Raw genomic sequence first — 18,694 nt, 5'->3', positions numbered from 1 at the left:
GAGCCATGAATCCAATATTTGTATACCCTCTCCTCTTTAAAAGCAAATATAGTTAATTGTCTTTTGTATGTCACTTGAAAAAGTAACAAGCATTAAAGCCATCTTACCAAGATTGTCCTTTGTAAATTAGAGTTAACACTACTGAACATCAATTTACCAACTATTGTCGCAATAGTAGGAAAGACAAGGGCTCCACACAAAATTCGGGTAGCAGAGACATGATCTGCTAAAGGATTAGCTTCGGCTGGAATTCGGGGAACAGGACAACCAATTCCTATAGAAAAGATGCAGTATATTAGTGCTAATACTTCAGAATAGCTACAAAAAATCTTCAAACATTTCTCTAAAATGTTATGTTCTTTTATAAGGTCAGTTTGACAGAAAACCTTATAATCAAAATTCAGGACCTTACCTGGAAATATACTGTTCAAAATTTGTAGTTTATTTGAGTATTTGCGCCATAGTCTAAGCACATAATCCTCCCAGCGAATCATCTTGCCTAATATCAGCATGACAGGAATAGTAGGAAGTCCAATTAAAAGAAATAAAGGATCAGCTCTCTCCATAACATCCAGCCCTTCTTTATGGCCTACAACCTATGAAACAGTTAACATTTGTTAGAATCGTTTTCTTATCAAATGAAGTGGTGCATGTTTGAGAGTTTAGTTCACTTTATAGGAAATGCTCAATTTCAAAAGATATAGAAATAAATATTTAAAATAAACTGGAAAGCTACTGGTCTGGATTTTTTAAAATAAGAAATCTCTTTATTCAAGGAAAAAACAAAGTCCATGCTGTTTCATATTACACTGAAATTAAAAATGGCTGATTACATTTCAGTGGAGGAGCGGGGGCTTGGTGTTTGCTTCTATTTCTCTTTTGATTTTGTTGGAGTGGGATAAGATTCTAGGTCCTATCTGTCTTCAAAGAACATCTGTATTCCTGCTATTCCTTCTAGGAGGTAAGCACAGTCAAGAGAAGGGGTAGGACTGGTTGTCTTTGAGAGATGGCTAAAAACTCACTTCTTCAGTGATAGAACATGTGCTGCCCATGTGCAAGGCCCAGGGCACAGTGGCACATGCCTATAAGCCCAGCCACTTGGGAGTTCAATCAGCCTGGGCCACATAATGAGATCCTGACTCAAAAAACAAAAACAAAACAGCAGTAGCAACATAATTAAAAAAAAAAAAAAAGAAGAAATAAAATTAAGTTCCAAAAGTAGAAACTAGGCTGGATGTTAAGGTTCCTCTGTTCCAGGATGAACTGCTTCAGCTGCCTGTGTTCAGATTAAGAGATAGGAGTCCTAATGCTTCTTTCTTGCTATATAGCACTGGACATGTAAAATCTCTAAGCTAGTAAATTAGAAATAACAGTTTCTTTGTCACAAAATTGCAATTTGAGAAATATCATGAATGCAGAGGAATAAATTACAATAGGTAGTAAGTAGCTGGTAAGCTTCATGGAGAAAGAGTAGCTAAGCCTATAAGGAAGGTTTAGATTTGGGTAAGTGGAGAAAAGACTGGAAAGGCAGGCAGTAGGCAGAGAAGATGACATAAGCCAAAATACAGAGGTAAACTAGACAAAATAAGGATGGAGGGCTGGGGATGTGCTCAAGCAGTAGCATGCTCGCCTGGTATGCGTGTGGCCTGGGTTCGATCCTCAGCACCACATACAAACAAAGATGTTGTGTTCACTGAAAACTAAAAAATAAATATTAAAAAAATTCTCAAAAAAAAAAAAAGGATGGAGTGGAGGACACAGGTCAATAGGCTTCAAAGTAGGATGGCGTATGACTGTGGAGGACTCTGCATTTTTTCCCAAGTCAGTGAATCTCAACTTTTTTTTTTTTTTTAAGAGAGAGAGAGAGAGAGAGAGAGAGAGAGAGAGAGAGAGAGAGAGAATTTTAATATTTATTTTTTAGTTTTTGGCGGATACAACAACTTTGTTTGTATGTGATGCTGAGAATCAGGCGAGCACGCTACCGCTTGAGCCACATCCCCAGCCCTCAACTTTTATTGATTATAATCATGACAAATGATGTTTTACTATTTGTGATTCATTCCAGTGACTATATCTAGATTTTTGGGATGCCATCAACATTTTATGAAGAAGCCTCATAATACTTTATTTCACCATGATTATTAATGGAACAATCATAAAGACTGCTTACTATTCATAGGTCAATGCAACTTTTAGAATATTAGATATAACTCTGTCCCTTTTTATGCCATGCACTCTCTATATTATAGAAAAGCAAATTACATCATTTACAAACCTAAGTGTGTTAACTACTACTGGGTTACTTATGAAATATTTAATCAACTAGATGTGTTGGTGCAGGCCTTTAATCTCAGCAACTTGGGAGGCTGAGCTCAGCAGAAGGATCAGAAGTTCAAGGCCAGCCTCAGCAAGGCCCTGAGCAACTTATTGAAATCCTGTCTCCAGGAGGAAAAAAAAAGGTTTGGGAATGTAGCTCTGTGGTAAAGTGGCGCTGGGTTCAATTCCTAGCATCAAACCACACCTCCCCAAAAAACCAAAACCAAAACCTAAAATCCCCAAAAACAAATACTGGGGAGTAAGCTGTTGAAGTTGAAGGTACTTTAAAAAGATTCATTTGGAAGGATGGATAGAAAAGAATGAAGTCAGAGAAATCAATCAAGAGGGTCCTTTAGCCATCTAGGTATGATGAAGGATTGACAAAAAGCCAGGTGGTAAAGATTATAGAAAGAAAGCTATAGAAGCAAGGCCAAGGCCTATCAAAACAGAAAAACTACTTAGACTTGGTTAGTGGATTGGATAGGGGGCCATCAAGTAGGAAGAGCAAAGGCAATCTAAGATTGTAGGATACAAGCTCAGAATGGAAAGACAGTAGGAATCAAAGAGAAGTTATAATTTGGAATAAATTTAGGTTTCCAGACAAGTCTGGAATCCTCTGAAAGAGAAATTAGGAAAACTACTTCATTTACAATAGCCTCAAAAATAAAACACTTGAGAATCAACCTAAAAAAAGAGGTAAAAGATCTCTACAATGAAAACTACAGAACACTAAAGAAAGAAATTAGAAAAAGCAATCATGAAATTCATCTGGAAAAATAAGAGACCCAGAATAGCCAAGGCAATCCTTTGCAAGAGGAATGAAGCAGGTGGCATCACTATCCCAGACCTTAAAACTCTACTAGAGAACTATAGTAACAAAAACAGCATGGTATTGGCACCAAAATAGACTTGTAGACCAATGGTATAGGTAGAGGACACAGAGACAAACCCATGTAAATATGGTAATGTCGTACTAGACAAAGGTGCCAAAAATATTCACTGGAGAAAAGATAGCTTATTCAAAAAATGGTGCTGGGAAAACTGGAAATACATATGCAGCAAAATGAAATTGAACTCCTATCTCTCATCATGCCCAAAACTCAACTCAAAGTGGATCAAGAATCCAGGAATAAGACCAGAGGCCCTGAGCCTAATAGAAGAAAAAGTAGGCCTAAATCTTCATCATTAGGCTCTCACTTCCTTAAAAAGACTCCCAAAGTGCAAGAAATAAAATCAAGAATCAATAAATGGGATGAATTCAAACTGAAAAGCTTCTTATCAGCAAAAGAAACAATGAGGTGAAGAGAGAGCCTACAGAATGGGAGCCAATTTTTACCACATGCACAATAGATAGATCTCTAATCTTCAGGATGTTTAAGAACTCACACAACAACAACAAAAAACAAACAAAACAAAAAACCCAATCAATAAATGGGCTAAGAAACTGAACAGACGCTTCTCAGAAGAAGTTATACAATCAATCCATATGAAAAATCTCTAGTAATTAGAGAAATGCAAATCATAACTACTCTAAGATTTCATCTCACTCCAGTCAGAATGGCCATTACCAAGAATATAAACAATAAGTGTTGGCAAGAATGTGGGGAAAAGGTACATTCATGTATTGCTGGTGGAATGCAAATTGGTGCAACCAATCTGGAAAGCAGTGTGCAAGCTCCTTAGAAAACTTGGAATGGGCTGGGCATGGTGGTGCACACCTGTAATACCAGCCTCAGAAGGCTGAGGCAGGAGGATCATGAATTCAAAGCCAGCCTCAGCAACTTAGTAAAGTAACTCTGTGAGACCCTGTTTCTAAATAAAATACAAAAAAGGGCTGGGATTGTGACTTAGTGGTTGAGTACCCCTGAGTTCAATTCCCAGTACCAAAGAAAAAAGAAAACTTGGAATGGAACCACCATTTGACCCAGCTACCCAACTCCTTGGTCTATATCCAAAGAACTTAAAATCATCATACTGCAGTGACGCAGCCACATCAATATTTATTGCACCACAATTCACAATAGCTAAACTGTGGAACCAACCTAGATGCCCTTCAATAGATGAATGGATAAAGAAACTGTGTTATATATACACAATGGAATATTACTCAGCATTAAAAGAGAATAAAATTATGGCATCTGCAGGTAAATGGATGGAGTTGGAGAAGTAAGCGAAGTAAGTCAATCCCAAAAAATACCAAAGGCTGAATGTTTTCTCTGATAAGTGGATGATGATCTATAATGAGGAGAGCGGCATAGGATGAATGGAGGAACTTTGGATTGGGCAAAGGGGAGGGAGAAGAGGGGACGGGGCATGGGATAAAAAAGACGGTGGAATGAAACAGACATCATTACCCTAGGTACATGTATGATTGCAGAAATGGTGTGATTCTACTTCATGTACAACCAAAGAAGTGAAAAATTGTGCTCCATTTGTGTACTATGAATTGAAGTGTATTCTGCTGTCGTGTATAATTAGAACAAAATTTAAAAAAACCCAACTTAACTGCAAAAACAAACAAACAAACAAACAACAACAACAACAACAAAAAACCTAGTCTGATTTTAGTTATGTCTGAAGTCAAAATAGGTCACTGAAGAAGACAGGTTAAGCTGCAATTACATGACTAGAAACAGGATGAGAGGCTGATCTGAAAACACACACACACACACACACACACACACACACACAGAGTAAAACAAGACGATAGCTGAATATCTTTAAGGAAGAGATGAAAAAGAAGAGAATCAAGTGCTTGGGAATGAATCTTGAAATTTTAAGTCTCTTTAATCTTCAGAAGTTACTGATTGTAGCAGTTTATAATAACATAAGATTGGAAGCAATTAATTGTCCATCAATAAGAGACTGGTTGATAAACTGTTGTAATTCCATACACAGAATACTAAATTTCTGTATAGTCATATAAAAAGACCCCCAAGAGGGGAGGACTGGGGCTATAGCTCAGTTGGTAGAGTGCTTGCCTTACATGTACAAGGCCCTGGGTTCAATCCCCAGCACCACAAAAAAAAAAAAAAAAAAAAAAAAGAGCGCAGCCAAGCCAATTACAGTGAGTGAAGTAGCAAATACCTGTAATCCCAGCAGCTCAAGAAGCTGAGGCAGCTGAGTTCAAAGCCAGCCTCAGTAACTAGTGAGACCCTGTTTCTAAATAGAATATAAAAAGAGCTGGAAATGTGTCTCAGTGTCCCTGAATTCAATTTCTTGTACAAAAAAAGAAAAAGGGCTACAGGTGCTGGGGATATAGCTCAGTGGTACATGCTTGCCTAGCATTCATGAGGCCCTGAATTCAATCCCCAAAACCACCCAAAAAAAGAAAAAGAAGAAGAAGAAAAAAAAAGCTACAGTTATATTTCAGGAGATAGGAGAGAAGAGCAACAACAACAAAAAACCTGTTTGTTTTTTCTTATACATAAAGTCAAACTGGAGAAATATACATGAAACTAACAACAGCGGCTACCTAGAGATGAGATGGGACCTGGACAAATGAAGAACAGGAATAGGAAGACTTCTCACTAGATAGCTTTTTATATCTTTTCTTATTTTAAGTCACATCATTACTTATCCAAAATAATAAATTAAAAATATTTAATAGATCTTCACATCAAAGGTAGTATCACTGAATAAAGTAAAATAATAAACCTGCATCACTGTTACTGCTCCGTAAGTCACAGCTGTCCAATAGATAGAGCCAACCATTATTCCTGCTGCAGCAAACGGACAAGCTTTTGAGATCAGTCTATCTGCAAGATCCAAGACATAAACAACTGGACCTGTAATAGGAAAAAAAAAAAAAAAAGTTTCAACATAAGGTGGATTTTTAAATTGACTTGTTCAATATTTCCTATAGATCTAAAATACTTTTATGAAATCTTATATTCTGATGTTTTAAAAATTTGGTGGAAACTCAGATTTGAACACTTTAGCATTTCTCAGTCACTTGTATGAATAGCAAATATTACTTCCTAAATTCTGGGAAATAGCCTGTTCAAATTTTTATCTTTGTTATTGAACCTATAATTAGAGCCTCAAATACAGCTGCTCCTTATGAAAGAACAAGTCCTCTTACTTCCATTTCTTAATCACACTGGCTACTGCAGAGTGAAAGGGCCATTTTAGCTTGCTCTTTTCAAATAGTTCCTGGCAACCATTAAATTCTGTAGTACTTGGTAAGAACATCACTTTCTCTGGCTTCCCTCATTGTGTATCTTGGTACAGTGTGGAAAGGTAACCAAGGCTATTTTCTTGTAGCTACACACTTTATTTTACCTGATTTTCAATATGCTATATTTAGTTGAATATTATTCTTGAAAAAGCTTCTTTTTATGATTACGATGCTGGTTTTTATGGCTTTTGAACAACTTTAGATGCCAATTATGCTTCTATTATGTGCTTACTATTTTGGAGATATTCTTCTAACTGCCATTAAGTCAATAATTTAGCTCCAGAATTTTTTATAGAAGTGGAAAGGTCTCAGGTTTGTTCCACACAAGACCAAAGAACTGGATAGCTAAATTTAACCAAAGGTAAAGGAAATCTCTTGATTTAGTCATCATTATATCTATTGAAGATTTCCTCTATATACAAACTTACTTCAGACATTTTCTTAGAAATGTATTAGAGTTACTACCTACCTTTGGGGGTTTTAAAATCTAAAGGAGACTATACACAAAAGAAGTTATCTTCACCATACAAAAAAATTAACAAAACAATCTGGTAAAATAATTCAACATTTAAAAATAAAGTATCTTGTGGATCCCTTGATCAAGATTCCCCACTGACTGCAGAAGCCAGTGATATTGTAACTGTATAAAGAGAGACTATGATGTGGGGCTGGGGTTGTGGCTCAACAGTAGAGAGCTCGCCTCTCACATGTGAGACCCGAGTTCGATCCTTAGCACCACATAAAAATAAATAAAGAAAATAAAGATATTGTGTCCATGTATAACTAAAAAAAAAAAGAGAGAGAGAGAGAGAGAGAGAGAGAGAGAGACTATGATGTGAAGGGAATATTAGGAGAGATGTCCAAGGACCTTTGATTTAAATGTAGCATATTAATTTATCATTGTCAAGTTTTAACTTAAAAATGTAAAAACTATGATAAGGTTATCTTTGGGGACCAAAGAGAAAGTAAACCTAATTCAGTGCCTACTGACTAACAATAGGTAGCATTTTTTGAGTGACTCTTACAGAATACCAGGTGCACACAGGCATTACATGCATCATTTAATCTCATAAAATAGTTTAATTCTTGAAATACATAATTTTACTGGGTTAAGTTTATAATTCCCTCAGAAAGTACAATAAAAATCATCTTAGTGAGTTACCAAAGATCCCTCAAATGCTAATACTAGAAGACCATGGGTGTACATATATAACACCTCTACATTTCAACTGCCATATTCTTTTTCTTTTTTTGATATTGAGGATCAAGCCCAGGGGTGCTATACCACTGGAGCTATATCCCAAACTTGGTTTTATTTTTCATTTTGACACAGAGTCTTATTAAGTTCCTAAGATGGGCCTCAAATCTGCCTTAGACTCTAGAGTTGCTGGTATTACATGAGTGCACCGCTGTACTGGCCTTTCAAATTCTTTTTTTAATATATATTTTTTAGTCATTGATAGACCTTTATTTTATTTATGTATCTATATATGGTGCTGAGAATTGATCCCAGTGCTTCACACATGCCAGGCAAGTGTGCTACTGCTGAGCCACAGATCCTCAAATTCTTTATTGAAAATTTTTAAATCAGAAAATTGAAGCCACAAAAGAATATCTAGAGACTCCCCAGCACATGTACCCATCTGCCCATCTGCCAATATTCCATTTATTGAAGGTCAATTCCATCACTTGTAAACTATATTTCATCACCTTACCAATTCTTCCAGGTCTCAGTTCTAGCCAATTCTTTCTGACTCTCTACATCATTTCCCCCCTACTTTTTAGTGGTTTACTTCCATCAAACAAACTTGTTATTATTTCTTCTGTCTTAATAAAAGAACTCTTGACCCTTCTTGACCCCTTAAATATATTTCTTTGCTCCTTTGTAAAAAAAATTCCTCAAAAGAATTGTATCCTTCCTTTAAATTCTCTCTTGGACTCACTCCACCAAAACTGCTCATAGCAGTTTCACAACCTCCACATATCTAAATTCAATGGTCTAAGTTCACTCCTCCTCTTATTTGGCCTATCAGCAACATGACACCTTTAATTCCTAACATATGGTTCTTCAATTCACTTCTAGGACATCACCATCTCTTGCTTTTTATCTTACCACTTATTTTTCAACTCTTTAGTTGGTTCCTCTTCTTCTTGACCTCAGGAAGCCCAACCTCCTAATCCCTACTTCATCATACTCCCTATTCGATTACTTTGCTTTATTTATATTCTCTTTTTCCAAAAGTGCTTACCATAATATACTCTAATTTACTTATTAAATCTACTTCCACTTACTATAACAAGGGTTGAGTAACTATTACCTGTGGGCCCAATCCAGCCAGATGACTTTTGGTAAATAATGTTTTATTGAAACATTCCACATGCAAAGTTTAAAATAATACTATCTGGTTCTTTACAGAAAGGGTTTGCTGATTATTACATTAGAACATAAGCTCCAAAGGGAAAAGGATTTCTTTGGTTTTATTTACTTAAAATATTTTTTTTTAGTTATGCATGGATACATATCTTTGTTTATTTATTTTTATGTGGTGCTGAGGATCGAACCCAGTGCCTCACATGTGTGAGGCAAGTGCTCTGCCACTGAGCCACGATCCCAACCCTGGTTTTATTTATTAATGTATCCCAAGTTCCTATGATTCTCAAATAAAATGAATTTTCTATTGAGGTACTTATAGTAGTTGGAAATATCTATTACTGAAGTGATAGAATTTCTTTAAAAAAACAACCCATCATAATACTTTTATCTATCACAAACAATGGCAATCTAGATTTTTGAACTGTTTTTCCTTAAAAGATTGCAGAGGGCTTTCACAAAATGAGCTCATTGCCCCCCAGTCCCCTGAATCACTGGGTATCATTTTTTTTTTTTGTACAAGAAATCCTTTTGGAAGTTTTCTGTGCATTCCATGGGTTGAAGATTTGCCAAATACATACAGACTGCATTTTATACCACTGAATTCTAGTTTGTTGACAAAATTCTGCCTTGGCTTTTGCCTTAAGTTTACTTTGCCTAAATCTTCATTGCACTTCCAGACATACCATTCCAAGATTAGTTTAATATTTAGAAGGGGGTGGACAACAAAAAACCCAGTGTTAAACATGCTATTAGAATAATAAATTGCCACCAAAGGGAGGCACTTTTGAGAGCTAACGATTATATAGGCAAGATATTTGGTGACTAAGAACAATCACTAAAATCCTCTTGATAACAGTCTACCTAACTCATACTCTTCTTATCAGGGAGCTTATGTGCCCTATCCTATGGCTTAGGGCCATAATCTTAGGAAAATAACAACAGTCACTAGCTGCTTCTTATTGTCAGATTATAGCATAAATAATTATGGAAATAAGGAAAGGCAAGACCCTAGCCCTTGAAAAGCTCCATTCTAATGGAGCAGCAGCATAAATATATGTATCATGAAAGGTAAAAATCTAGGGGCATACTAATTTCATTATTTTAAAAAGGCATTATTGGGGGAAAAAAGACATTATTGAATTTTTAATGCTGTGGTGGGCCTTACCACTTATTATACTCTCCACAGAAATGATGACTAAAGAAGTTTTATGTAAGTTTTGAAAATCCAATAATTTAAAGGGAAATAAAGAAGTCTACAATTAAAAGGAAGTCTATTTTGTGAATTCTTTTGTACAATAAAGAAGCTTTTGCAAAGATAACTATATCCTAATATTTTGGGTAAACTCAAGATTTTTACATTTCAGATTTCAGTGACATCAAAAAGTAAACTGAAAATATTTTGGAAACTCATTAGTTCATGTCTATTAAAAAAAGAAACAATCAGTTTTGTCTAGCAGATACTGCAAAAGTAGACTTTTGAATGACAACTATTTTTTTTTGAATGACAACTATTGTCATTGTCATTCAAATTCAAGTCTATGCATGCATGGTTGTTAAAGGTACGTTTTGGACTGTGTGCAGTGATGCCAAACTGTAGTCCCAGCTACTCAGGAGGCTGAGGTGGGATGATCACTTAAGCCCAGAAATTTGGATCAGGCTGGGAAACACAGTGAGACCCTGTCTCAAAAAACAAAAGAAAACAAAAAAGCCAGGTCTTGTGCACACCTGCACTTCCAAGGACTCCCAAGGCTGAGACAGAGAATCACAAGTTTGAGGCCAGCCCTGTCTCAAAATAAAAAGGATGTTAGATGTAGTTCAGTGGTAGGATGTCCTTGGGTTCAATTTCCAGTACCAAAAAAACCCCAACAACTAAAAACCCCTAAACAAACAAAGAGTACATCTTGAAATTTAAGAAATTAGAGACTGAAGGGCAGGTTGTTGATAGTGTTCAACATCTGTTGGCACAGCTTATAATAATACCCAGAATTTCCAGGGCCTATTTCTGGGATACAAAGAATATCCTCAAAACACCTATGATCAATTCTTGAGAAATGTTATCACTGTGACTTGTCAGAGTGCAAAAGTCTCTTAAAACACAGCATGATTTAATGAGCACACACAGGTGCTTCACAAGACAACCTCATGTAAAGTTTCTGTAAAGACTGAACAGCTCCCATGAACTCCAAGGTTTCTGGTAAGTGGCCAACAGTTTATCACATAGATTTAACAAGTAAAATAGATAGCACACAGAAGCCACTCAAGTTCCTGTTTTTTTTTTTTTTTTTCTTTTCTTTTTCTGCTTTGCACTGAACTGGTTTTGACTAAGACCCAAACTCAAATGCCAACCAGCTAGGATAAGAACACCAATCCTATTTTCAGTGCTATCCACAAGTGCAGATTTTTGAGGTCACTAAGAGTCTCACAATATAGTTCTAAACTTTTCTCTTTGCTCCAAATCTTTTTGTAGCATTCTATGTCTGAAATGTTCTGTTCCTAACATTGATTAAATCTGTATGAAAACTCAACTTCCCAGCAAAAACTAATCTAACTTGATAAAGGCTCACTGGTTTCCCTGGCCCACCCTGGTCATATCCCCTGAGGCTTCCTTTATATACTACTCCACAAAATGCACTTACCCCTTTGCTTGTACATAATATTAGTACTTTATGTTCTTGTTCAATGTTTGTTCAGTTGTCTCAATATCCTTTATGTCTGTCCATGTCAGCATCATCTTAAGACTGAAAACTCCCAAGGGACAAGGGCCATGTCTGTTTAACTCGTTTTGTACAGTGCCTAGGACAGAACCATGTACAGATAGGTGCTTAAAAAATGCTTTTTGATGATGATTGACATCACTCTCAAGGACCCTCTAGGCCACAGCTATCTCAGAGCATCAGCACATGGTATTTGGCTGTATGTTGGAGCACTTTGGTCTACTCCACAGGGCAATGGAATATAATGGCATAGGACCTAGCTGCAGTACCCCGTGGCAAGTATTTAACTCAATCTGTTATTAAAATGGACTTTTTAAGGCTGGGGCTGTAGCTCAGTGGCAAAGCACTTGCTTAGCATGGGTGTGGCATTGGGTTCAATCCTTAGCACCATATATAAACAAAGGCTTATATTCATCTAAAACGACAAGAAATAAAAATTAAAAAATGGGCTTTTAAAAAAAGTAGTAATTACATGGTCAACAAATGTGGATTTTATTGAAGACATGAAATAATACCAAACAACCAACTGGATTAAAAGTTCAAAGTAGCTGGGTGCATTTGGCAAACGCCTATAATCCCAGTGCCTCAGGAGGCTGAGGTGGGATGATTGCAAATTCAAAGCCAGTCTCAGCAACTTAGTGAGATCCTGCCTCAAAAATAAAAAATAAAAAGGGCTCTGCATGTGGCTCAGTGGTTGAGTACTCCTGGGTTCAATACCCAGTACCAAAAAAACAAACAAACAAACAAACAACAACAACAACAAAAAGAGGTGGGGAAGTATATGGGAATGTTGATGGGACAAAAAAAGTTTTAATTCTTTAGGACTGGATTCATCACTATCTTAAACACTAGACCTTTGGATGCTACATCTAAGAGTTTATTTAAGCTTCATTTTTGATTGCTCTACTTGTAGGCTGAGATTTTTATCATCTTCATGCAAGAAAAAACATCTGTGAATTCAGGCTGTAAGTTGCTTTGCTTAATAACAAGAAGTCAGTCATTAGATTATATAGAGAGAAGGGTTAATTTTATTAGGTAGTTTTTTTGATAACCAAACTAATAGTAATTGATTAAAAAACTCAAACAACCCCATAGAATGAAAGATCTAGGGTATGGTACTCATCTACTTTGACCCTAGGTGTACATTACATTGCCATAACTAATAACTAAAAATCAATATAGTAGTTATGATTATTATAGTTTGTGCCAAGGTAAAGCTTCCATTTTTTTTTTCCCCTCACAAAAACAGAATAGACCATAGAATACTTGTGGGCTATAAGGTCAAGTACTAGGAATTTATTAGGCATGGAATATACAACAATTTCTCATAAATATTCTTTAAATAATTGAAAAATCTTATAGCAAAATTAAGAAATGTATGATAGTATGGTAAAAACTATACAGATTGTTAAGGTAATTTTAGGTAAAGATTATAGAGGGGATAAGATCAGAAAGTTTTTTTAATTGCTTTTTTTTTAAGTCTCTGATGTGAAAAAGGAGGCCAATTCTAAGCAGAGAATGAAAAGTACAAGTAAATAAAGTCAAAACCAAACAGGGTTGTCAAGACCCTTTTAATGAGAGCTGACTGCTGAAAAAACCTTTAAGGTGTGATAATCACCACCATTGATTATCTTTAATTAATAAATAAAAACAGCACTATTTATTATGGGAAGCAAGCCTTTTCCAACTAGTACTCCCCCTTCATGTTTTAAAGTAATGCTTTTTTTTTTCTTCCCCTTTTTGAAATGAGATCTTACCCTGTTTCCCACAATGGCCTCAAACTTCTAGAGGCTCAAGTGATCTTCCTGAGTAGCTGGAACAATTGGTATGTGCTACCAAGCTGTTTAAGTAATGCTTCTAAATTTAATGTATATAGAAATCAACTGATGATCTTATTAAAAATGCAGATATCAATTCAGTAAAATCGGGGAGTGAGTAGGTGGTGCATTCTGAACAGCTCCCATAGGATGCCAATCAATGTTGCTCATCCTCAGATCATATTTTGAATACCAAGGTTTTTAAGTCAGTACATGTGTACAACTGGCTTACCTCACTAGAAAAAAAGAAAGCAAACCCCAAGATGGGGTTGGGGTAGCAAATAGTGAGAAGGATGCAACTGAGCTTCCTATCAACAATGAAAACATACATTCAACATCATTTATTCATTCATTCCTGCCACCAATAAGTCCTAGAAAAGAAGCAGAATTGGCCAGATAGCCAGTCAGAATGAAGCTAAATCCATATGAAAACTTAGGGGGGAAAACAACAAAAACAAAAAATTTCACCCCCACCCCAAAACACAGACATCATCCTGTAGAATGTTAGCTATCACTTTTTCCTTTCTGCGTCTTTTCTTGTCTCCTATTCCTCTTTCTAGTTAGTGCTCCTCAAGTGTTATTTAGGGACAAATAGCAGTTCCTGGTAATCTATTAATTGATTTACAGACAGTTTTAAGACGAAATGATAAGAGTTTTGACCCTGAAGAGATCTTTTTTTTTTTTTTTCTTTTGGTGGTGCTGGGGAACGAATCCAGAGCCTCAAGATGCTAGGGAATTCTCTACCACTGAACTACATCCCCAGCCCACATTTCACAAATTTGAAAAGATTAATTAGGACTTTCAAATAAATTATTTTAGGTTTTTAATTGTTGCTATATTGCAAGGGACATCCAAGATTTACAAGAATATTTAATAATATTCACAATAAATGAATCAATAACTCAAGAATATTAATTCAAAGAGTAAAAATGAAAATTACATTTAACTCACAACGTCATAAATGATAATAGCATGCTCTTAGAATGAAGACTGTAATCTCAGAGTGAGCTCTAACCAGTGAATCAGAAATAATTAGTCTGCACTAGAAAATATTATTGTTTCTATTGTATTGCAATACATTGTATTACATATACCAACAGGAACAAGCCACTGAAGTATTCACATAATTTTCAACCCCTCCAGTAAATCAACCTAGTCTCTCTTATGAATTTTGTCATTAGAAGCAAAGATTAAAACTATAGTCAAGGTATTTGATCTTCTTTTAACAAAACAAGTATAATTACTGTCAGCTGTAAAACTAATGACAAATATACTAAAAAAACAGAACAATATACTGGCAAAATTCTAAAAGATGATAACAACTGGACATTTTATATGTCTGTGTTAGTTTTGTATCACTGTGACCAAAATACCTGACAAGTACAACTTAAAAAAGGGAAACTTCATGGTTTAGTCACAGATGGCTAAGTGCATCGCTGTGAGCCCAGAGGAAGGAAGCACAGCATGGTGGATGGACACGGCAGAGAGAAGCTGCTCCATGTATAGCAGCTAGGAAGCAGAGAGGGGAAGAAGCCACTGGGAAGATAAACCCTTCGAGGGCACACTCTCTCCTCCAGCCATGCCCCACCTGCCTACAGTTAATTCAAACTCTGATGGACTGATTAGGTTACAGCTCTCACAATGAAATCATTTTACTTCTGAACATTCCTGCATTAACAAAGGAGCTTTTGGGGGACAACTCATATCTAAACCATAACAATGTGTTATATAGTGAGGAAGAGTAATTACCACAGATCTATGCTTTTAGGTATTTGTTTTATGGCTGCATGAAACCACCAGTGTACTGAGTTTGGATCAACCTTTGGCATATCCATTTATAATATGTAAATCAAGAAAAACTGACAACTTTTTTGGGGGGATGGAACCAGGCCCTTGAATATGTTAGGCAAGTGCTCTAACATGGAGCCAGCACCCCCAGACCCCAAATTTTTAATCCTGATTATCGAAAAACATGATTGAGAGGGATTTTCTGATCCAATAACTATTTTTAAACCTTGTTTTGAAAAGGTATACTGGGATCAATATAGCCAGGGCATTAATTATGGGGGTAACAAGGAAGACCCGCTAAGAACAAATTCACACGACTTCATTTATTGACCACAGCTGACATTTAACAATATTCCCTCATAAATCAGTATTAAAAAGACTACAATGGAAATTATGATGTAATTCAAATTATCCTTGAACAGGTATCTTCATGAAAAAAGAAAAGCAGCAGCAAATACAGATTATGCTTCTCTATCTTGCATTCAGACTCAAGATTTAAATTTTATGACATTGCTGTAAAATATTTCTATGATTTTAAATAGTTTCAGTGCTGTATCTACATGACATACACTACAGTGAATAGCTTGAACCTATTATTTGGCATGAAATAAACAATTTTTTTTTGGTGGGGGGTGGTACTAGGGATTGAACCCAGAGGTACTCTATCACTGGGCAACTTCCCCAGCCCTTTTGATTTTTCATTTTGAGACAAGGTCTTACCAAGTTGCCCATGCTAGACTTGGACTTGCTATCCTCCTGTCTCAGTCTCCTGAATCACTGTAATTATAGGCATGTACCACTGCACACAGCAATAACATTTTTTTCCCCCAGTACTGGGGCTTGAACCCAGGGCCTCAAGCATATTAGGTAAGCACTGTCACTGAGCTACATCCCCAGCCCGAATAATATAATTCTTAAGGATAAAATAATATAGACCCAATCATGATAATCTCTTTGGCCTAGCCAAAGAGTTTCACTCTTTTCCACATAGCATCTAGGCATTTTCCTTCCTTGTTGTTGTAGAAAGATATCAATTAAAACCACATTCAAGTTGGGTACAGTGATGCATGCCTGTACTTCCAGAAACTCAGGAGGCTGAGGTAGGAGGATCTCAAGTTCAAGGCCAGTCTCAGAACTTAGTGAGACCTTGTCTCAAAATAAAAAATTAAAAAGGCTGGGGATGTAGCTCAGTATAAAGCACCCCTGGGTCCAATCCCCAATACCACAAAAATAAAACAGAACAACCTTGCTCCCGGCCAGAACCCACAATTACTGCCTGAAAACATATATCCTAAAACTGAACTCAAACAAAAGGATAGATCTACCCTACTACCATCTTCCAAACTGAATATTAAGCTTTCCTGTTAAATGGCATACATCTGTCAACTTAGTACCTGATCAAAGACCACATGTAGATTTTAATAATAATTCTTATAATAATTTTTATGTTCACCATCTGAATATCTAAAACACCCAAAAGAATCACCTTATATTTACAACTTTTCTAATAACTTATAACTAAAAGGTAAGCTTATCTCATTTAGTAGAAATAAAAGAGTAAGAAAAAAACCCTGGGTTAAGTATGAAAATCTAACTCTGACTTTGTAAGCCAGATATAAACATGGTGAGAGACTAAAGCAATAACTGCCTTTTACTAATGTTCAAGTTTTTTGCAATACTGTTTTGATTTTATAATGTAAACATTTTAGGTCATTCCTTTGTGTTTATCTAAAATTGGTGATGATTGTGAAGACCTATCATGGGTCCAAAAATTCCAAATATTTGAGAATACTATTTTTCCCATTACTTAACTTTCTTTTCGTACGAAGCTATAATTTCTTCTTATGCATCATGTTAGAGGAAAAACAATAAGGGAAATTGCCCTTATTAATAATCTTTTTGCATTAGAAAAGCATTTCATAAAAAAAGTATTTCATTATCTGCATTTATAATACCTCATTTAGAAAAAATATGGTTTGATTTCAGTAGGAACGACACTTACAAAAACCAATATATCTAATAATTTCTAATTTCCCCAATCCCTCCCTAAAATCATTCTTTCCTTTGGACCTTCCCAGAATCCAGACTGTCTTTCTATACCTCTTGGTTATAACTAAGGGTGATATCAAAAGCAATTACCAGTTATCATGGCATAAACACCAAAGAATGATACCAGCTCATAAACGTATAGCTATACTGGAATAGGTTCACTAAATATTATCCTTAGTTACAGCTTCTTTTAAGCAGTCTGCTATACTTTTTCCATGCTTGCCCCATTCTCAAAGACCTTCGGTTATTCCTTGACTGCCAATTCCCAGAAAGAGATAGCAGTTTTCAAGAAAGACAACCATATAATTGGATTCCAAACATAAATTTAACTCAATATCTTATTAAATCTTTAATTTCCCTACATTTATTCCTTAACAAAATAATTAAGGAGAAGTATTAGAAAGAACTGCTTTCTTTCTCTTTTAACAACTTTCTTAAGAGAATGTGGTTCTTTAAGTCAGCTTTTTATTATAGCTTTGTTATTTGATAATATTTACACAATTAGATATTCATGTTCTTTTTCCTCTCAACCACATGAAAATAGTTAACACATAGATAAAGGAATGATTTGGTCATATATTAAGGATGCTGTCAACTGTTAGCAAAATAAATGTCTGACATTTAGAGAAGAAATAACAGAAAGGGATTGTAAAAATTCCCAGAATGCCAAGATGGGTCATTTAAAAATAAATCTGAGGGGCTGCGGTTGTGGCTCAGCAGTAGAGTGCTTGTCTAGCATGTGCAAGGTCCGGAGTATGATCCTAAGCACCACATAAAAATAAATAAATAAAATAAAGGTAATGTGTCCAACTGCAACTAAAAAACAAATATTAAAAAAAATAAATTTGAGCTCATAGAGTTATGTAATAACATCAAATGTTATTTTTAAAGACATTCTTACCCAACTTTGGAAAAACTATTAAGTATTCAGCATTGCACTGAGGGCATGCCACTCTGGCTGTACTGTTTCCTCTTTGTTTTTCATCAACCCAGCGCTGCAGACAAGCCTGATGAACCCATTTGGTAGATCCTCGGCACCTGCATGGTCTCACCCATTCAGCTGTTCTATCATCTTCATCAGTGGCAAAACAAACCCAGCAACTTCTGTAAATTAAGAGAGAAAATGATGTTTATTTTTAGGATTTCAGTCTCTTCTACACTGTAGCGCTTACTTAAGGGGATGAACCTACTTTGTTATATGATAGAACCTCAATCCTGCTGAAAGACTATGAATACAGAACAATCAGTATATTCCCAGTAGAACGTCTTTAATTTTTGTTTTTCCTCATCATCTTCTATAACATCTTTTTTCTGAAATTTGTTATTATGTAATTTCCTCCATCTTTCTAGAAATTCTTCACTCTCACCAGTGAACCAGAGTTCAAACAGACAACCCTTAAGCTGCTTTTGTTTTACATAAGACAGGATAGTTCTTTAAGGACTGGTAAACACAGGA

General features: G+C 35.7%; 1 protein-coding gene across 1 annotated transcript in view; it reads right to left on the bottom strand.

Annotated features, from left to right (window-relative positions):
- Nucleotides 1-18,694, bottom strand: part of MARCHF5 (membrane associated ring-CH-type finger 5) — a 36,539-nt gene that overhangs the window by 3,932 nt on the left and 13,913 nt on the right. The window contains exons 2-5 of the mRNA XM_081268703.1: nucleotides 18,140-18,342; nucleotides 5,974-6,104; nucleotides 413-596; nucleotides 108-274 (exon numbers count right to left, since the gene is read on the bottom strand). Of these exons, the coding sequence (XP_081124829.1) occupies nucleotides 108-274; nucleotides 413-596; nucleotides 5,974-6,104; nucleotides 18,140-18,342 (685 nt within the window). The remainder of the gene's footprint in view (nucleotides 1-107; nucleotides 275-412; nucleotides 597-5,973; nucleotides 6,105-18,139; nucleotides 18,343-18,694) is intronic.

The sequence above is a fragment of the Spermophilus citellus genome, assembly GCF_964194105.1.
Source record: "Spermophilus citellus genome assembly, chromosome: 15".
Lineage (NCBI taxonomy): Eukaryota > Metazoa > Chordata > Mammalia > Rodentia > Sciuridae > Spermophilus > Spermophilus citellus.
Note: the sequence above shows the minus strand (reverse complement) of the source record. Positions and strands in the feature narration are given on the sequence as shown.